General features: G+C 34.7%; 1 protein-coding gene across 1 annotated transcript in view; it reads left to right on the top strand.

The window, feature by feature from the left end:
- The window catches only part of Tecrl (trans-2,3-enoyl-CoA reductase like), a 62,488-nt gene that overhangs the window by 9,967 nt on the left and 36,468 nt on the right, over positions 1–16,053 (top strand). Inside the window, exon 2 of the mRNA XM_076937713.1 lies at positions 14,192–14,261. Within this exon, the coding sequence (XP_076793828.1) occupies positions 14,192–14,261 (70 nt within the window). The remainder of the gene's footprint in view (positions 1–14,191; positions 14,262–16,053) is intronic.

The raw sequence follows: 16,053 nt of genomic DNA, 5'->3' as shown, positions 1-16,053 counted from the left end.
ATGTACTTGGAAGTAGAAGAGATGTGAAAATTGGTGAATACAGTCTAGGGACTCAGAGACACTGGCTCTGATAGACATATGAACCTGTTGGTGTTGATCTTGTTATTGCTTCAGAAGTGTGTGTGTGTGTGTGTGTGTGTGTGTAATATGGTTTCAGATTTTTTTCTCATGTTTCAGAGAACTTCTCTAGCTTCTTTGTCACTAACTCAAAAAAGAAAATGAAATGCGCTGGTGTGTTTCCACACCCCCCCCCAGGGGTCTGTAAGGAATAGTCTTAAGCTCATGCTCAATGTTTGTAGGATCCATGCTTAGTTTTGTCTCTGTTTGCTTAGGGATCCTTACAGTTATATCATACTCAATAGGAAATCTAGTATTTTTATAGATTGAAACAAACATCCTTTCTGAATCCCAACTGGTTAAAGCTACATGGAAATATGCAGAAACTCTGGGGTGGTGGCATTGTGTGGTGAGCTTTAGAAGATGTGGCCTTACCTAGGAAGCATGCTAATGGAGGATGGATTTTAAAGCTCCTACCTCATTTCAGTGAGCTTCTCTCTCTCAAGCTTCGGGTTTAGGGTATGATCTCTCAGCTTCCTACTCCTGCTGACATGCCATCTGCTTGCTACTGAGCCTCCCCACAATAATGGAATCCTAACCTTCTGGAAGCATAAGCCAAACAAACACTTTTACCATATGTTGCTTTTGGTGATGCGGTTCCATCAGAGCAACAGAGAAGTAATTGAAACAATTAGTTTTCCTAAAAATTATATCATATAGTAACATTGATATTTCTGCAAATTGCATGATTTTATTTTTTATATCTCATATATATTCCATTGAATATATATATCACATTTTCATTATCTATCATCTGTTGATGGACGCATAGGCTGAGTTTACTTCTTTACTATTGTGACATAAATATTGTGATAAATAGGAGCCTGGACATACCTACATCATAGAACGCGGCATTCCTTGATTATATGACCAAGACTGGTATAAATGGGCCCTAAGATAATTCTGTTTTCAGTGTTTTAAATAGCCTCCAGCTAATGCATATGTTTTAATCTCCCTCCAACATTAGGCAGGTTTGTCATTCCTCATATATTCTTCAGTGATATTTTTAATCTTGAGTACCTGATAGTGACTGGTTTCACTTGAATGAGATGATATCCCAAAGTAATTTTAATTTACCTTAATTCACAAGTCTCTGATTTCTAGTATTTTTGAAGACATTAATTTTTTGTTTTATTTATTTATTTATTTATTTATTTATTTTTATTGGGTATTATATTTACATTTCAGATTTTATCCCCTTACCCCTGTTCCCACCACCACCACCCAGAAACCTCCTATCCCATCCCCCTTCCTCATGCTTCTATAAGGCTGTGCCCCACCTAGCCCTCCACTCCCACCTCCCCACCCTCACATTCCCCCCCCCCACTTGGTGTTCTTCCTTCATGGGACCAAGAATCTCCTCTCCCACCTATGCCTGACAAGGCCATCCTTCCCTACATATACAGCTGGAGTCATGGGTTCCTCCCTATGTGCTCCCAGGCTGGTTGTTTAGACCCTGGGGAGCTCTGGTTGGTTAGTATTGTTGCTCTCCTCATGGGGTCACAAACCCTTTCTTCTTCAGTCTTCTCTCTAACTTCTCCATTGGGAAACCCTTGATCAGATCAGTGGTTAGCTGTGAGCATCATCCTATGAATGTGTAAGTCTCTGGCAGACCTCTAAGGAGACAGCTATATCAGGTTCTTGTCAGCATGCACTTCCAGCCATCTACATCAGTGTCTAGCTTAGGTGACTGGACATGGGATGGATACCCAGGTGGGATGGTCTCCAGATGGCCCCTCCTTCAGTTTCTGTTGGAAGACATTAATTTTGACTTGCTTTTAGCACAGTTCTTTCTATATTGTCCTGCCTACCCTGCAATTCACTATAAAGATCAGGTCGCTCTCTAACATACCCATTTTCTTCTACCTCCTGAGTACTATTTCAAAACCACACCTGACTGTGCTTTTACATTTTTGTAATGATTATTTGTAGCTCTTTTCTCATAGTTGCCTATTTTTTCCATTGGTCCATTTATGGGTTGGCAGCTTCGTTTCTTTGGTGATTAATGTTTTCTGTCCTTCACATACTATAGATATTTCCTCTTCGTATAAAGGTAATAATTTTCTCTCAGTCTATGGGCTGTCCACTTAGGCTGTTGATGGTTTCTTTTCTCTAAGAATGGTTTTATTTCCTGTGTTTCATTTTGCCAACCTTTGTGGCCATATCCATTGCTATTGTGATTCTATTCATTCTTTCTTTTCCTTTTTTTTTTTTTTTTTTTTTGCCTGCAACTAGGTTCCAAAGTGTTTCTTTTTTTTTTCCTGTTTAGTAATTGTGCCATTTTGTGCTTTAAATTAAGTTCTCTGATCCAGTTTCAATTGACATTTTGTGCACAAGAGAAATGGATCTAATTTTATCCTCTTGATTGTATATATGCTTTGTTGCCAGCACCACTACCTGAAAGGATTCTATTTTTTTTTTCAATGCAATATTTTGTTAAAGTTTGGGTTTCTCTATGTGAGTGAATTTATCACTAAGCCTTCTATTATGATCCATTGACTAAGCATATGTTTTTGTGCCAGTATCATGATGTCATGATATTTTTATCACTATGGTTATGTAGTATCATTTCAATTCATGTAATCTGATGTCTATGACTTTCATTGTTCTTGGAATTGTTTGTTTGCTCATAATCACCCCCACCATGAGTTGTGTATGTTTGTGTGTATGTGTGTGTTTTTGTGTGCATTTCCATAATTTTAAGACTGATTTATTTTTTTACTTCTGTGAAAGATGTACTGGTATTTTATGAAGAAACTCATTGAATCTGTAGTTCTATTTTAGTAGCATCATGTTTTACAACATCTATTCTGGCAATATGTATATGTGCATGTGTATATATGTATTCGTGTATACATATATATGTATATACATATATACATATATTGATAGAGATAGAGATCAACATATATATGGAGAGAGATTATCTTCTTCAATTTCTTTTATCAGATTTCTAAAATTTCCATTGTAACAAACTTTCATCTCATTGGTTATTTTCTGGGTATTCTTTACAAACAAGCATTGAAAAGTGTTTTTGCAGATGGCTGAGGCAGAATTTGAAGTAGGAAGGCAGTCATAGACATACTTGGGCAGATAGACTTATACCATAATGTATGTTTGACAGAAAGAGTAATTTTAGAGAAAAGATATGTGATCAGATTCAAGACCAAGCAATGTAATAAAGATTTTAAAAAATTTGTTTGCTATTAAGTGTGAAATATAAACAAATATTAAAGATATTCCAACTTCGGTTTCCTAGTTTACTTTCAAAAAGTGGAGGTAGCTAAATCCCAAGAAAGAAAATTCTAATGACTCAAGGCACTTGAGTACATGTGCTATATTAGATTTGGACATGCTTTATAGCTATGGAATCTAGGAAAGGGTGAGTGGTATTCAAGGATGGAGTCAAGTGCTATTTACAGAAGTGTGAGTTACTCGATATGCATCACAGATTCCTATTCTATCTCAGGACACTGGAGAAGGTTGCTGGAGCTTCTCTACATTGTTACAATAATGGAATGACACAGGAGCTAACATCTTGGTGAGCAAGAGATTTTGTAAACTTTTACAAGGCAGGATTGTGAAGACTGATGTGTGAACTTACAAGCCTTTTCTCTTGTGTTGAACTTGAAAGATGTTTTACAGTTGATTGGGTATCTGGAATATACTCCTAAAAAGAGAAATGAACAGCACTGAATGGACTGAAGAGGACTGAAGTACTATTAACTTACCAAGCATAAGAATCGGTTCAGGAGATAGAGCTCTCAAAAGGAACATAGTGGGTAATATTTGTGAATATTGTGAATATTTGACTGTTATTCTGCCTGAAGCCTGTGCTTTATACAGGGCATTTGTATAAAGATAATCATAGAGAAGAAGACATGTGTGGAGATCTTTTACATGGTGAAAACAACTGAAATCCAAAAGAAAGCACATGTTAAGCTCTTCTAAACCAGGACATGCACTGATGCGTTATGAGTATAGTCAGCATGGGAGGTAATTAGCCCTCTTCTCTAAGCACCTTGAGAACCAGCTATATCATATGGGACAAGTTTTTGTGAGGTAACAATGTGCAGTCTTTTAAAGTCAGTGTAATGGTTCTTATTAAGAAAGATGTTGCATCTGAGAAGACATAAAATGAATGGAAGTTGAAGCTAATCACCTTAGCAAGATTTGCAATAATATCAGCTTTGTTGGATATTTTCAGAAGCCTTGACAATCTTTCAATAACTCGGGGATTTGATTGCTACTATACCTGCAGTTTACATAGCCACAGTATATGTATATTAGTCCTGCTTACCCACATGACCAATATTGCATGGAAATATCTCCATATGTATAAGTGCTTAGAAACAGAAAGAGAAAACAACTGATAGACATCGATTTGAAGAGGTTGCTTCAGGTAATTCTGTAACAAGAAATATGTTAACATTTGTTGCCTTCCACTTAAAGACTAAAGCCAAGCCCTGAGAATATCAGTGTCAATTGGCTGCATTACCACATGTATCCTTCAGTGTTCAAGAACAAGAAGTGCTTAGCTTGAGAAAGGAAGATCGGTGTGCTAGCTCAAGCAAAGAGCAAAGTTACATCTTCTGTGCCATTTTATTTCATCAGATGCTCCACGGTGAATTGTGCCAGCCTACATAGAACTGTGAGCTAGTTTCTTTGCTCAACCTCCAAAGGTCTCACCTGGGATTTATTGGTTACTTTGCGAATTGTGGTAGGCTTTATCAGTGTCATCTCACTTTTGCTGGTTTCAGGTAATGTTCATCTCACCCCAATTAAAAATTGCTTGTTTCACATTGATTCCACATAGGAATGATTAACTGTTAATTTTCAAGACAATAAAAAAAAATGAAAAATAGAAGTCCTCTTTGGGCATTTTGCAGGTCTAGTGCTTCTTTTCTCTGATTTCTCATACCCCTCAAACTAATTGCTTTTTGCCCTGGCAATTTGTATTAGTGTTTTACTCTTTATTCAAAACCTATAATCATAGTTTTTATTATAATGGATGTGCTTATAATAAATACACTTTAAACTGTGAGCACCTTTCCAACACGGACTAGTAATGTTTTTGTATTACATAAGTTTGTTGTCTTTAACCTTGGCCTTTTACCCAATCAGAAGTCTTTCTGCTACTTGTTTTCTCTTTGTTGTTACCTGTGTGTGCATGTGTGTGTATGTGTTTGTGTGTGTGTGTGTTAGAGAGAGAGAGAAAGAGAGAGACAGAGAGAGAGAGAGAGAGGAGAGAGAGAGAGAGGAGAGAGAGAGAGAGAGAGAGAGAGAGAGAGAGAGAGAGAGAGAAGAGAGAGAGAGAGAGGTGGAGGAGGTTCCTTATACCTAGCGGCACTTCAACTATCTATGACTCTCAGGATGATTTTTGAACTCCTGATTCTTACTCTACCCCCCAAGTGATAAGATTGCAAACATGCCTCACCATGAATGTTTTTTTGTTTGTTTGTTTGTTTAGGTCTCTTATTGATACAATATATTTTACACAGAAGTATTTTATGCGTACAAAGTTTCTCACATTGAACAATTCATTTCAGATTTCAAATTCTTATTTCAAAATCAGAAAAAGCCACCATCTAAAAAATTATAGTGATATACATAGAAACAAAAAAACAGAGAGAAATTAAGTCTCTGACATAAATTATCATAGATTTATGTGTCTATGTATAAGTTAGTTGACTATAATAGTTTTCTCTATGTGTGAATGTTTTAAAACTAGTTTGACTATTTATTTTCAACGCAATAGCAACAAATGATAGTCATAGCTACCATCTGAGTGAATCACCTAGGTGGTCTGCACTTCATTTATTCTTTCTGAACACAAATTTTCATTTATAGCATTATGTTTGCAGAGCTCTGGTGTTTCCTATCTGAAATGAGTGTCAAAAAAATAAACACATATTTCTTCAAAGTTTTCATCCATAAATTTAAAAAATGAATCTCCAGATCAATTATAATGGGAGTATAAAATCTTAAGTCATGGTGGTTTGCTCACTCTCCTTTTATTCTATCCATCCATAAAAATTATGAGTTGATCATCTCTCACTAAGCATTTATGCCACCAACCACCAAAGAAAATTCTGTGAGCAAAGTGTAATTGTCAGAACTCGAAGCATAATTCTGAGTTTTTTGTGATACAGAAATTTATTTTCAGTAATATCTAAAATAAGATATCTTTGTTCTTAAACATTTGATTTCTTGAAAGTTCATTGAATTGTGTATGTCTGTGAATATTTCTAATCACTGTACATACAATTTTAATCAAGTGACAATTAAAACTTGTTTTCATGGAAGTTGGATGTATTATAGTGGCAAAGAGAAGTGGACATTAATCATCCCCACATTTGCACAAAGTAGTAAGATGGGAAGATAAAAACAGAGTGAGGGTGAAAATAACTGCACTCAGAAGCTCTGGTTTTCTCCTCAGTACCATATATTCAAATTTATTGCTGGACTTGGTGCCGAATACCTTTAACTGCAGTCTTTGCAGGGCAAATGGATCTGTGTGAGTTTGAACCTGACTTGCTATACAGAGCTAGTTTTCTGTGTCTACCTTGGGGTTTCTATTTCTGGAAACAAACAAACAAACAAACAAACAACAAAGAGAAACACCACCAACAATAAAAATACCATTACCAAAACGAACTTGGGAGGAAACTGGGGTTGTTTGTTTTTCAACTTGTGTCTGATAATCTTCTGTTTAAGGAATTTTCAGCAAAAATTCAAATGAGGAACCTGGAGGCAGGGACTTATTTAGAGGCCACGAAGAAATGTGGCTTTTTGGATTGTTCCTTATGGCTTGCCCAGCCTGCTTTGTTATAGTATCTAGTACAGTAAACCTAGGATGTCATCACACAAGGTGAGCTAAAATCGCCCATATCAATCATCTATCCAGAAAATGCAACTCATGTTTACTACAGGCCAGTCTGGTAGGACCATTTTCTCAGTTGAAGTTGTCTCTTGAATAAGTTCTCTCTTTTTTGTCATGTTAATATAAAACTTAGATACTATATAGTTATCCTGGAACCTAGAGAAAGGACCAGTAGAAAAATATGGATTGTTTATTAATATTCAAGATGATGTAAAGTAGGGAGGGTAACTGAGGAAAAAGGCTTGTGTATAAACAATGTAATATCAGGTAAAATTTTATATAGTACAAAAATTTAGATGACGGATTTTTCCAAGAATTGATAAGTGGAAAATTTCTAGAAACCCTTGTAGAGAAAAATCATCTTGGAGATTTGGAATTATTTTATTTTTTAGGTCATCCTCCTATTTCATAATTTCGAGAGTTTGTTTATTCAGTGTTAGTTTTATTTATTTGAGTTTTCTTGCTTAAATCATGTCTCTATCTTTCTGCAAAAACCTCACTATGCAGTATTGATTACATTCTCCTATGCTATCCAGTTTCTCTCACCCAAGCACTGTAACAGCAACATTATATTCTAACCATTACATTTTTTCTTCTTTGCTGAACAAAAATATTCCTGTTTTAATGTTGTTGATTTGCATGAAATAGTTTCAGTTGTTGGAGAGGAGAAAACAAACACTTCTTTATTTCAGATTCATAAACACTATTCTGCCTCTCTTCCTAAAACCCTAAGTGTCTACCTGGAATTATGATCCAGTTTAGCTTGATTACTTCATTATGTCTGTGATATTTATAAACTGCAAGGAAATGGTTTTCCATTTGTATATTTGTGTCTAGTTATACTGAAAATGTGTAATGAGTGAATCACTCCAAACAAATGAAACAATTATTTTAGCAAACACAGAAGCCAGAGGTTGTAGCACATCAAGGAGTAATTTCAGGTGATGTGTTATGTTAGTTTTGACAAAAAATGCACCAGAAGTTATGCCCTTCTGGTGCTGACTAATAAAATACTATGGTAATGGCATTACTGCAATATACAAAAAACATCCTGGCTTTTGCTTTCTTTATTGCTTTGTTATCTCTTTGCAGCAAGTTTATTTTGTGAAAATAAAAACTTTACATTGCGATGAGACTTTTGACTACAGGAAAGACAAGCTGTATGCTGCTATGAATACCAGAAAGAGAAAAATGTGGCAGTTATTAGGGAAATATTTGTTAAAATATAACGATAGTTTGGTGAAAGTATACTGCTTTTGAATAAAACAGCTTCACTTTTTAAGGTATAAGGTCAATCAATATTTCAAGGTTCTCCATAAATATACAACAGAATTATTAGTTAAAATGAAAATAATTCACAGAGATTGTAGTATTATTTTAAAATCCTATTTGTTCTTTACACCGATAATAACTGCTATCAATATTATCTTCCATAATCAAATTACCAACTGTTTTATAATTGATGGACTTGAACAACAGTTTATCTTCACAATAATAAATATTTTTGTGTATGTCTGGATGGTTGACATTAACTTACATCATCCTACATGTTTTACTCTCTCTTCATATTTGTATTGTTTTCCAGATTACTTTTTATTTTTACATGTGTATGAGTGTGAGTGTGCTTGTGCATGTGCACGTGCATGCGTCTCTGTGTGTGTGTGTGTAAATGTGTAACGACAGAGGTGGGAAGAGGTTATTAGATCCCTTGGAGCTGAAGTTAGAGGTATGTATGAGCCACTTAACCTAGGTGCTGGGAAATGAACTCTGGTGTTTGAAATAATAGAAAACTCTCTTAATCTCAGAACAGCCCAGTCTCTTTTACCTCTCTCGTTTATTGTTCCACTCTTCAAGTCCATTCTTTTACCTACCAGGTTTCTGTTCTTCCTCAGCAAATACATCACAATTAGGTCTCTTTTAATCACAAAAGCATGTGACAGTATAAGACAAGGCAGCTGTTCTCTCTTCTTGATTTTTCATGTTAAATATTCTACTTCAGTTTATACATATCCAAGTCATATAACAAACTGAGTATTAGATAGTTTTCTTTGTTTTCCCTGTGGCCTAAAGAAACATATGGCCTCCAATCTTAAAGGCCTCGCTACAGTTTGTTCAATTTTCTATTCCTGTTGTATAAACTATTGTATGTCACAGCAAATAAAGTCCATTGTTTACTTGGCAATCAGAATGCCCTCTTCCATCAATCATGATATTTTCTTATGATGTCAGTTTTTAAAGACCAGCATTTTATTATTTATCTTTATTTTATGTGCACTGGAAGTTTCCCTACATGTGTATTTGTGTGAAGGTGTCAAACTCCTGGAGCAAGAGGTAAAGACTGTGATGACAGCCATGTGGGTGCTGGGAATGGAGACCTGATCCTCTGGATGTGCACCTGTCTCTTAACCTCTTAACCATTGAGCCATCTCTCCTGCTCTCAAAGTACCTTTTGCTTTGTTTTGTTTTTGTTTTTCCAAATGGGGTTTTCTGTGTAGCCCTAGATGTCCTAGAACTCACTTCTTTGTTGACTAGGCTGCCCTTGAACTCAGAGATCTTTTGGTCTCTTACTCCCTAGTATGAATTAAGTAATATTCATTCACCTTATGAATTCTTCCATAATGGCATGTCCTCTGAAACATTCTTGAAAACAACTCTTGCTATGCTGGTCTGAGGGACCACATCAAGACTGGGGCTGTGGAAATTTTATTGAGAGTAATAGCTGTTTTATATTGGTATTTGAAATAAAATATAATGGCAATTGCTTGGATTAATACAGCTGTAGTCGAAGGATAGAAGTTTGCATGACACACAGGGTGCAAAGGATTAATGTCTAAGACTAACTGACCTATACATTTTCTGGCTACCTTGACTACTAAGGGAACACACAGAGAAACACAAAGGGGCCTGAATACTTCATTTCATGAGGGAGTAAATCAGTCTCTCCGGAACTGGGAGGAACATTTTATCTCAGGAGACATAGACCACAACTTGTAAAACCTATGACAAATGTCTTTTAAGGCAGCTAGGCCAGGACAACTCCATGGTTTCCTGTAGTTGACAATTAAGAACATATGTATATGTGTATAGTATATGTATATGTATGTGTGTATATGTGTTATGTATATATATGTATAATACATATGTATATAATATATATAGTATGATATACACATAAATTTGAGAAGAATATATCCATTTTCATATTTACACTTATATTTAGGATAATACCTGCCGGGCAGTGGTGGCACACGCCTTTAATCCCAGCACTTGGGAGGCAGAGGCAGTCGGATTTCTGAGTTTGAGGCCAGCCTGGTCTACAGAGTGAGTTCCAGGACAGCCAGGGCTACACAGAGAAACCGTGTCTCAAAAAAACAAACAAAACAAAAAAACAAAAAAAAACCCATAAAAATAGGATAATACCTTGCTTTATCCTGCTTATGCTCTGTTTACTTGGTTGTCTTCAGAAGATTATCTTGAATACAGTGTCATATCTGAAACATACTTGTCAACTGTCAAGGTCACAATGAGCTTTCAATCAGCTTTCCAATTATTTTGATTTAATCTAGAAAGTTACCTCACATTAAATCAAACATATGTGTGTGTGCAATACACATCAATGACAAAACTCTAATTGCTACTGTTTTCAGTATAAAGACATGCTTACCGTGTATAAAAACCACTTTCCTCCAATTAAGCTACTGGCTAGTCTCTTAAATAACTAGCAGGTTTATTTAATATTTTGAGAGGTAGGGTAGGCATTGCGTTCATTTCTAAACATTCCTTTTTCAGATGAACACATTCTCCATTTCATAAAAATCTCATAAAACCATCACTAATTATCATGTTTCATGGCTCCTAAGAATGGTCTCATTTTTACCTTTCTGTTAATTCTGAAATCTAGAGCAGGTGCAGAGCTCATGCATACTTTATTTAATATGATCATAATATGTCTATTATGATGTGTTTTTAGAAAATGTTCTCCCCTTTATAATGCTGAGACTCTGCTAACATACTTGCTTTATGCTCTCAATTTACTTGGTTGTCTTCGAAAGTTTACCTTGAATATGACATCATTGGAAATGCACCTGGCAACTGTCAAGTTCGCAATGAATTTTCAATCCTATTTTCAATTATTTTGATTTAATCTAGAAAGTTACTGTACATTAAGTCAAGTTTATTTCATAGGTTGAAAAAATATCTAAAAATATTTCCATTCAATTTTAAGAATATTCCACATTATTTACTTTTAATGTTATATTATTAATTATAATTCTTTTTACAGTATAAAAGACACATTACCATGATAACTCATTGTTTTGCTCAAGTGTTTGCAATCAAACAGCATTTAAGAACTGCTGGCACTCTCCTGCTTCAGATCATTTCACAGTAGTGAATGCTGAAGTATTCTGTTATTAGACACATGCTGTATTAGGCTGTATTATTTCTCATAAAGTTTCAAAAATAAAATGAATACTTTATGCTATTTTTCTATCTAGTTTGATTTTCCGTATGCATTGCTTTTTGTAAAAAAGATGTTACATTGTTGTAAGTACATTGATACTGCTTATCTTTACTTGCCTGGGGAATCATCAGAGATAAGTAATGAAATGAAAAATATTTTACTTGTGGCAAGGTTTCATTATTTTCACAGTGTTGTTGAATTATGTTAGGAAAGATTTTTAAAGTCTGATCAGAATACAATAGTTATTATATAAAACGAGTTTACTCTTGCAACTGACAAGATGTCAGTTTCATTGGGGTGACTTTTATAGTAATAATTTAACTGTGGCACCATGATCCAATATCAACATTGGATCTACAAGCTATTTAATATCTACAAGCTCTTTAAACAGGTAAGAACTGTTATATAGCTGAAGTCTCTTATCCACACACACACACACACACACACACATGAGTTAAAAAAATATAAATTGATTTTCTGCTATAATTAATACACTCCCTACATATATAGACACACACACTCAAACACACACATATATATGTACAATTTATGTGTATGTGTATATGGTTGTATTTATCTGTATATGTGCATATATGTATCTGTGTGTTTATATATATATATGTATATATATATTTGTGTATTTGCATGTGCATGTGTATGTGCATATATGTTTGTGTCTATGTATCTATACATATACATAAAATTGTATACATCTATATATACATATGGACATATATATACACACATATATGTAACTGTTAAGAGCAATAATTACTTTTGCTTTGGCATTTCTATCTAAGATAGCATTATAATTTGTTATAGAAATTATGTCTTCAGTGAATATTGTTAAAATAAACAGAACCTAATTACTTATGTACAACTTTCATAGGGACTCAATTGCTGCTTGTGAAATGCTAATCAAACAGATTCTACTTGGTTCAGTATAAATTGTACTCACATACTCAATTAACAGTGTTGATTTTTCTGTGGCATTTCTGTTATATCATATTTTATTTGTCTGAAAGTCACACTGCAATAGAACTCCCTTTAAAGTTTCTCAATAAATAGTGATAGCTTACAAATAAAAACTTTAAATGAATACATAAGCCATAAGTATTTTAGATAATACATAGGATAAAAACATGATGCCTCTATCTGGAACTTATCCTAAAATAATACCCAGTATTTGTGTGTAATCTTAATAATCATCAACCCTAAATTTTATGATTAAGCCTAAGTACCATTTTAGTTTATTATAAACTTTTGGTTAGGATTTTCCCCCATGATAATCTTCATAAACAAGTTACCCTTTGATGTAAATTCAGGAATATTTCATTCTTTTATTTTAATAATTCACATCATTACCACTTCTAATTATTAAAATGTTTGCTTTTAAAATATATTTACTTTAATAATCCAGGATTGTGTTTGGTAGCTCAGGCTCGCTTTGTACGTCTAATTCTGGTTGAGCTTCTAAGAGGGTGGTAATGTAATTTTGTGCCCCAATTGTTTCCACTGTTAGTAATAATTAAAATGTATTTTGGGGTAGACGCTCGCAGCCAACCATTTGACTGAGAGCAGGGACCCTGATGGAGGAGTTAGAGAAGGGACTCAAGGAGCCGAGGGGGTTTGCAGCCACATGTTGAGAGCAATAGTGTCAATTTGCCAGTCCCCCCAGAGCTCCCGGGACAGGACCACCAAAGAGTACACATGGAGGGACCTATGACTCTGGCCGCATATGTGGCAGAGGATGGCCTTGTTGGAAATAAGTGGGAGGAGCAGCTCTTGGGCCTGGGGGAATTCAATGTCCCAGTGTAGGGGAATGCCAGGGCAGGAAGGCAGGAGTGGATGGGTGGGTGGGGGAGCACTCTTATAGTGGCGGGGGTGGGGGAGATGGGATAGGGGGTTCCTGAGGGGAGACCTAGAAAGGAGAGAACATTTGAAATATAAAAAAGGAAAATATTCAATAAAAGAAAAAAATGTATTTTAGGGAAAACCAATAATGGAAGAATTTCCTTGAAAATACACTTCTATTTAATCTATCAATACACATTAGATAGGATTGTTTAACATTTATTTCAATAGACATTTAATAGAACTGCGTATAATTTATTTTTAGCAGAAACAAATTATCTTTGAATTTGGAAATCATTTTTCAATAGAGCAATACTTTATTAAAATGCTAAGGATTTCTTGTTAAGAAAGTATTATTCTATCTATTCATACAGGTTGTTGAAAAATGTAAATTCTTATTCCTAAAATTATTGATATATTCTCAATATTCCAAGTCAATCATCCTACCCTTCTAATGGAACTCTTCACTTCTGTAGATACTTTTTTGAAGGAGAGTCTAAGACTATGGGTCTTATTCTGATAGAGTGCTTACTCCTAAAGAGAAGAGTTACTATTTTCAGGTGCCAAAGTTAGAGAAATTTCAGTGAAAAAAAAGTCACCATTTTACATAAATATGTAAAGCTTATTGAAGAATTAATTATACTATCTACCTTGGCTCTCTGGGACCACAAGAATTGCTACATGCTCATAACCTGAGCACATCTTCATTGTCAAGTCACAGTTTCATCCAGTAACCACCCACCATTGTGAGTCAGCATTCTTCCAATGGGAATTACTTTGTCTATTTGATACTGAGTATGTGTTTTATTTTCTTTCCCATAAGGATCCTGTCTTCCCTCTTTGTTTTAAAGCTAAGTCTCTGTTCTTACTAATAATTAACTGTTATTTTTCACTCTATAGGTCCAAAGTGGTACCCTTCTCGAATTGGCCTACAACTAGAATATGGTAAGACCAATTTCAGCCAATTTACTTAATTTAGAATCTGTCCTCAGAACTCAATAACTCTCATTTATTACTTAGTGAATACATGTAAATACTGTTTCATTTGAACCTTATACTCCAGTCCTTGTCCCTTTTATTATTGAACACTATTTTTTGAAAATTCCATGTCAATTCCACAAATAGAATACTGTGATAAAGGGGAGAAAAATTTAATGAATTTGGGAAAAACGCAACATTGTCTAATAGAAGTAACAAAACCAGAATTTCAAGAGATAAATAAATGTAAAAAAAGAGTCTTACTTAAAAACTACTAGTACTGATGATGTACCATCTCTAGCACTTAAAGCCTTCTCTTTATATGAGAGCTGTAGATTGAATTAGACTTTTGCAAGGTGTATAGAATGCATTTTTACACATTTTAGTAGTGTTTTGTAGGAAGCACCTATTGAGGAGTTGCCACTTCACATACATTGGATTTTTTCTTCCTTTGCTAATATTCATCAGTCTTAAACTTCACTGTAATTTAAGCCATATTCCTATTTTTCAAAGAAAATGAAAGATGCTCAAACCTGTATGTTAAAATGATAGAGATCTATTATATTTTTATAATCCATATAATTTTAGTATAAAATGAATCATCACTAGATTTTCAAGTCAAATTTCTCCTCACTGAGCAAAGAAAACAAATGCATTGTCTTGTATCTATGGACCTCCGCAATGTTTGGCTTATACTAAATGGAATGTTTCCATTATTTGAACAATTTCCTAACACAAAACGTCTGTGTGAGGGTGACACAGGCATCAGTATCAAAGAGAATTTCTATTTAAGGCATACTCCAAGGGACTGAAGAATTTATGTGTTAGCCCAAGTCTTCTGGTGGCTGAGACATGAGGAAGCAGGCAGTGAACTGAGCAAAATAAAATATCTAAGAATATGTTTGAATAGAAATTTGATTGTTTAATTTTGGGGGGGAGAAAGAGTAAATTATTTAACTGAAATTAGGAGTGTATTTTGAAAATAAGGTTCTCTTACCTCAATTTTTAGTTGACTTTTCTACTTATCTATATGTAGGACATTGATTGTTACATAGAACCAAAAAAAAAAAAAAAAAAGAAAACAAATTTAGTAAATATTTATTTTTATCCTTTGGGTATGTTTGTGTGTTTGTGTGTGTGTGCATGTGTGTATGTGCATGTGTGTGTGCGGGGGGGGGTGGGGGTGGGGGAGTGATTGGCTATGTGTGTGTGTGATGTTTCTGCAGAAATCCGTATAAGCCAAAAGAGGGCATAGGATCTCCTGGAGCTAAAATTAGAGATGGTTTTGCTCAGCATGAGTGCTAGATCCAAACTTGGGTTTTCCAGAAAAGCAGCCAGCTTTTGTAATGGCTGAACCAACACTGCAGTCCTACTAGGCTATTGATTTTTAAGAAGTGTGAAATCAGATTATGTTACAGATTCAATATTTTACTTATGAATCTATAATAGCTACAAGTCCTACTATAGAGAGAGGGAAAGGTGAGTCCTAGCAAATCTGTATCATGACTACTGAGAAGTGCTCCTTGAATACATTTGACAGTATTATTTGCTTAATGAGCAATTGCCTCGTGAAATTATAATCTTAATTTCCTCATTCAACAGATATTGTTAAAAACAAAACTTAGTATAATTTTCATGTACTAGAAAGCAAACATTCATTTGCCCAGTGTTTCTTTGAACTGGTTGTAGTCTGTTAACCATGGCTAGACTCAGACATTCTGCTGCAATCCTCTATCAGCACATGATTGATCTTGCATGC

This window comes from Arvicanthis niloticus, chromosome 7 (assembly GCF_011762505.2).
Source record: "Arvicanthis niloticus isolate mArvNil1 chromosome 7, mArvNil1.pat.X, whole genome shotgun sequence".
NCBI lineage: Eukaryota > Metazoa > Chordata > Mammalia > Rodentia > Muridae > Arvicanthis > Arvicanthis niloticus.
The sequence above is the reverse complement of the archived record's forward strand: the minus strand, read 5'-3'. Positions and strand labels throughout refer to the sequence as shown.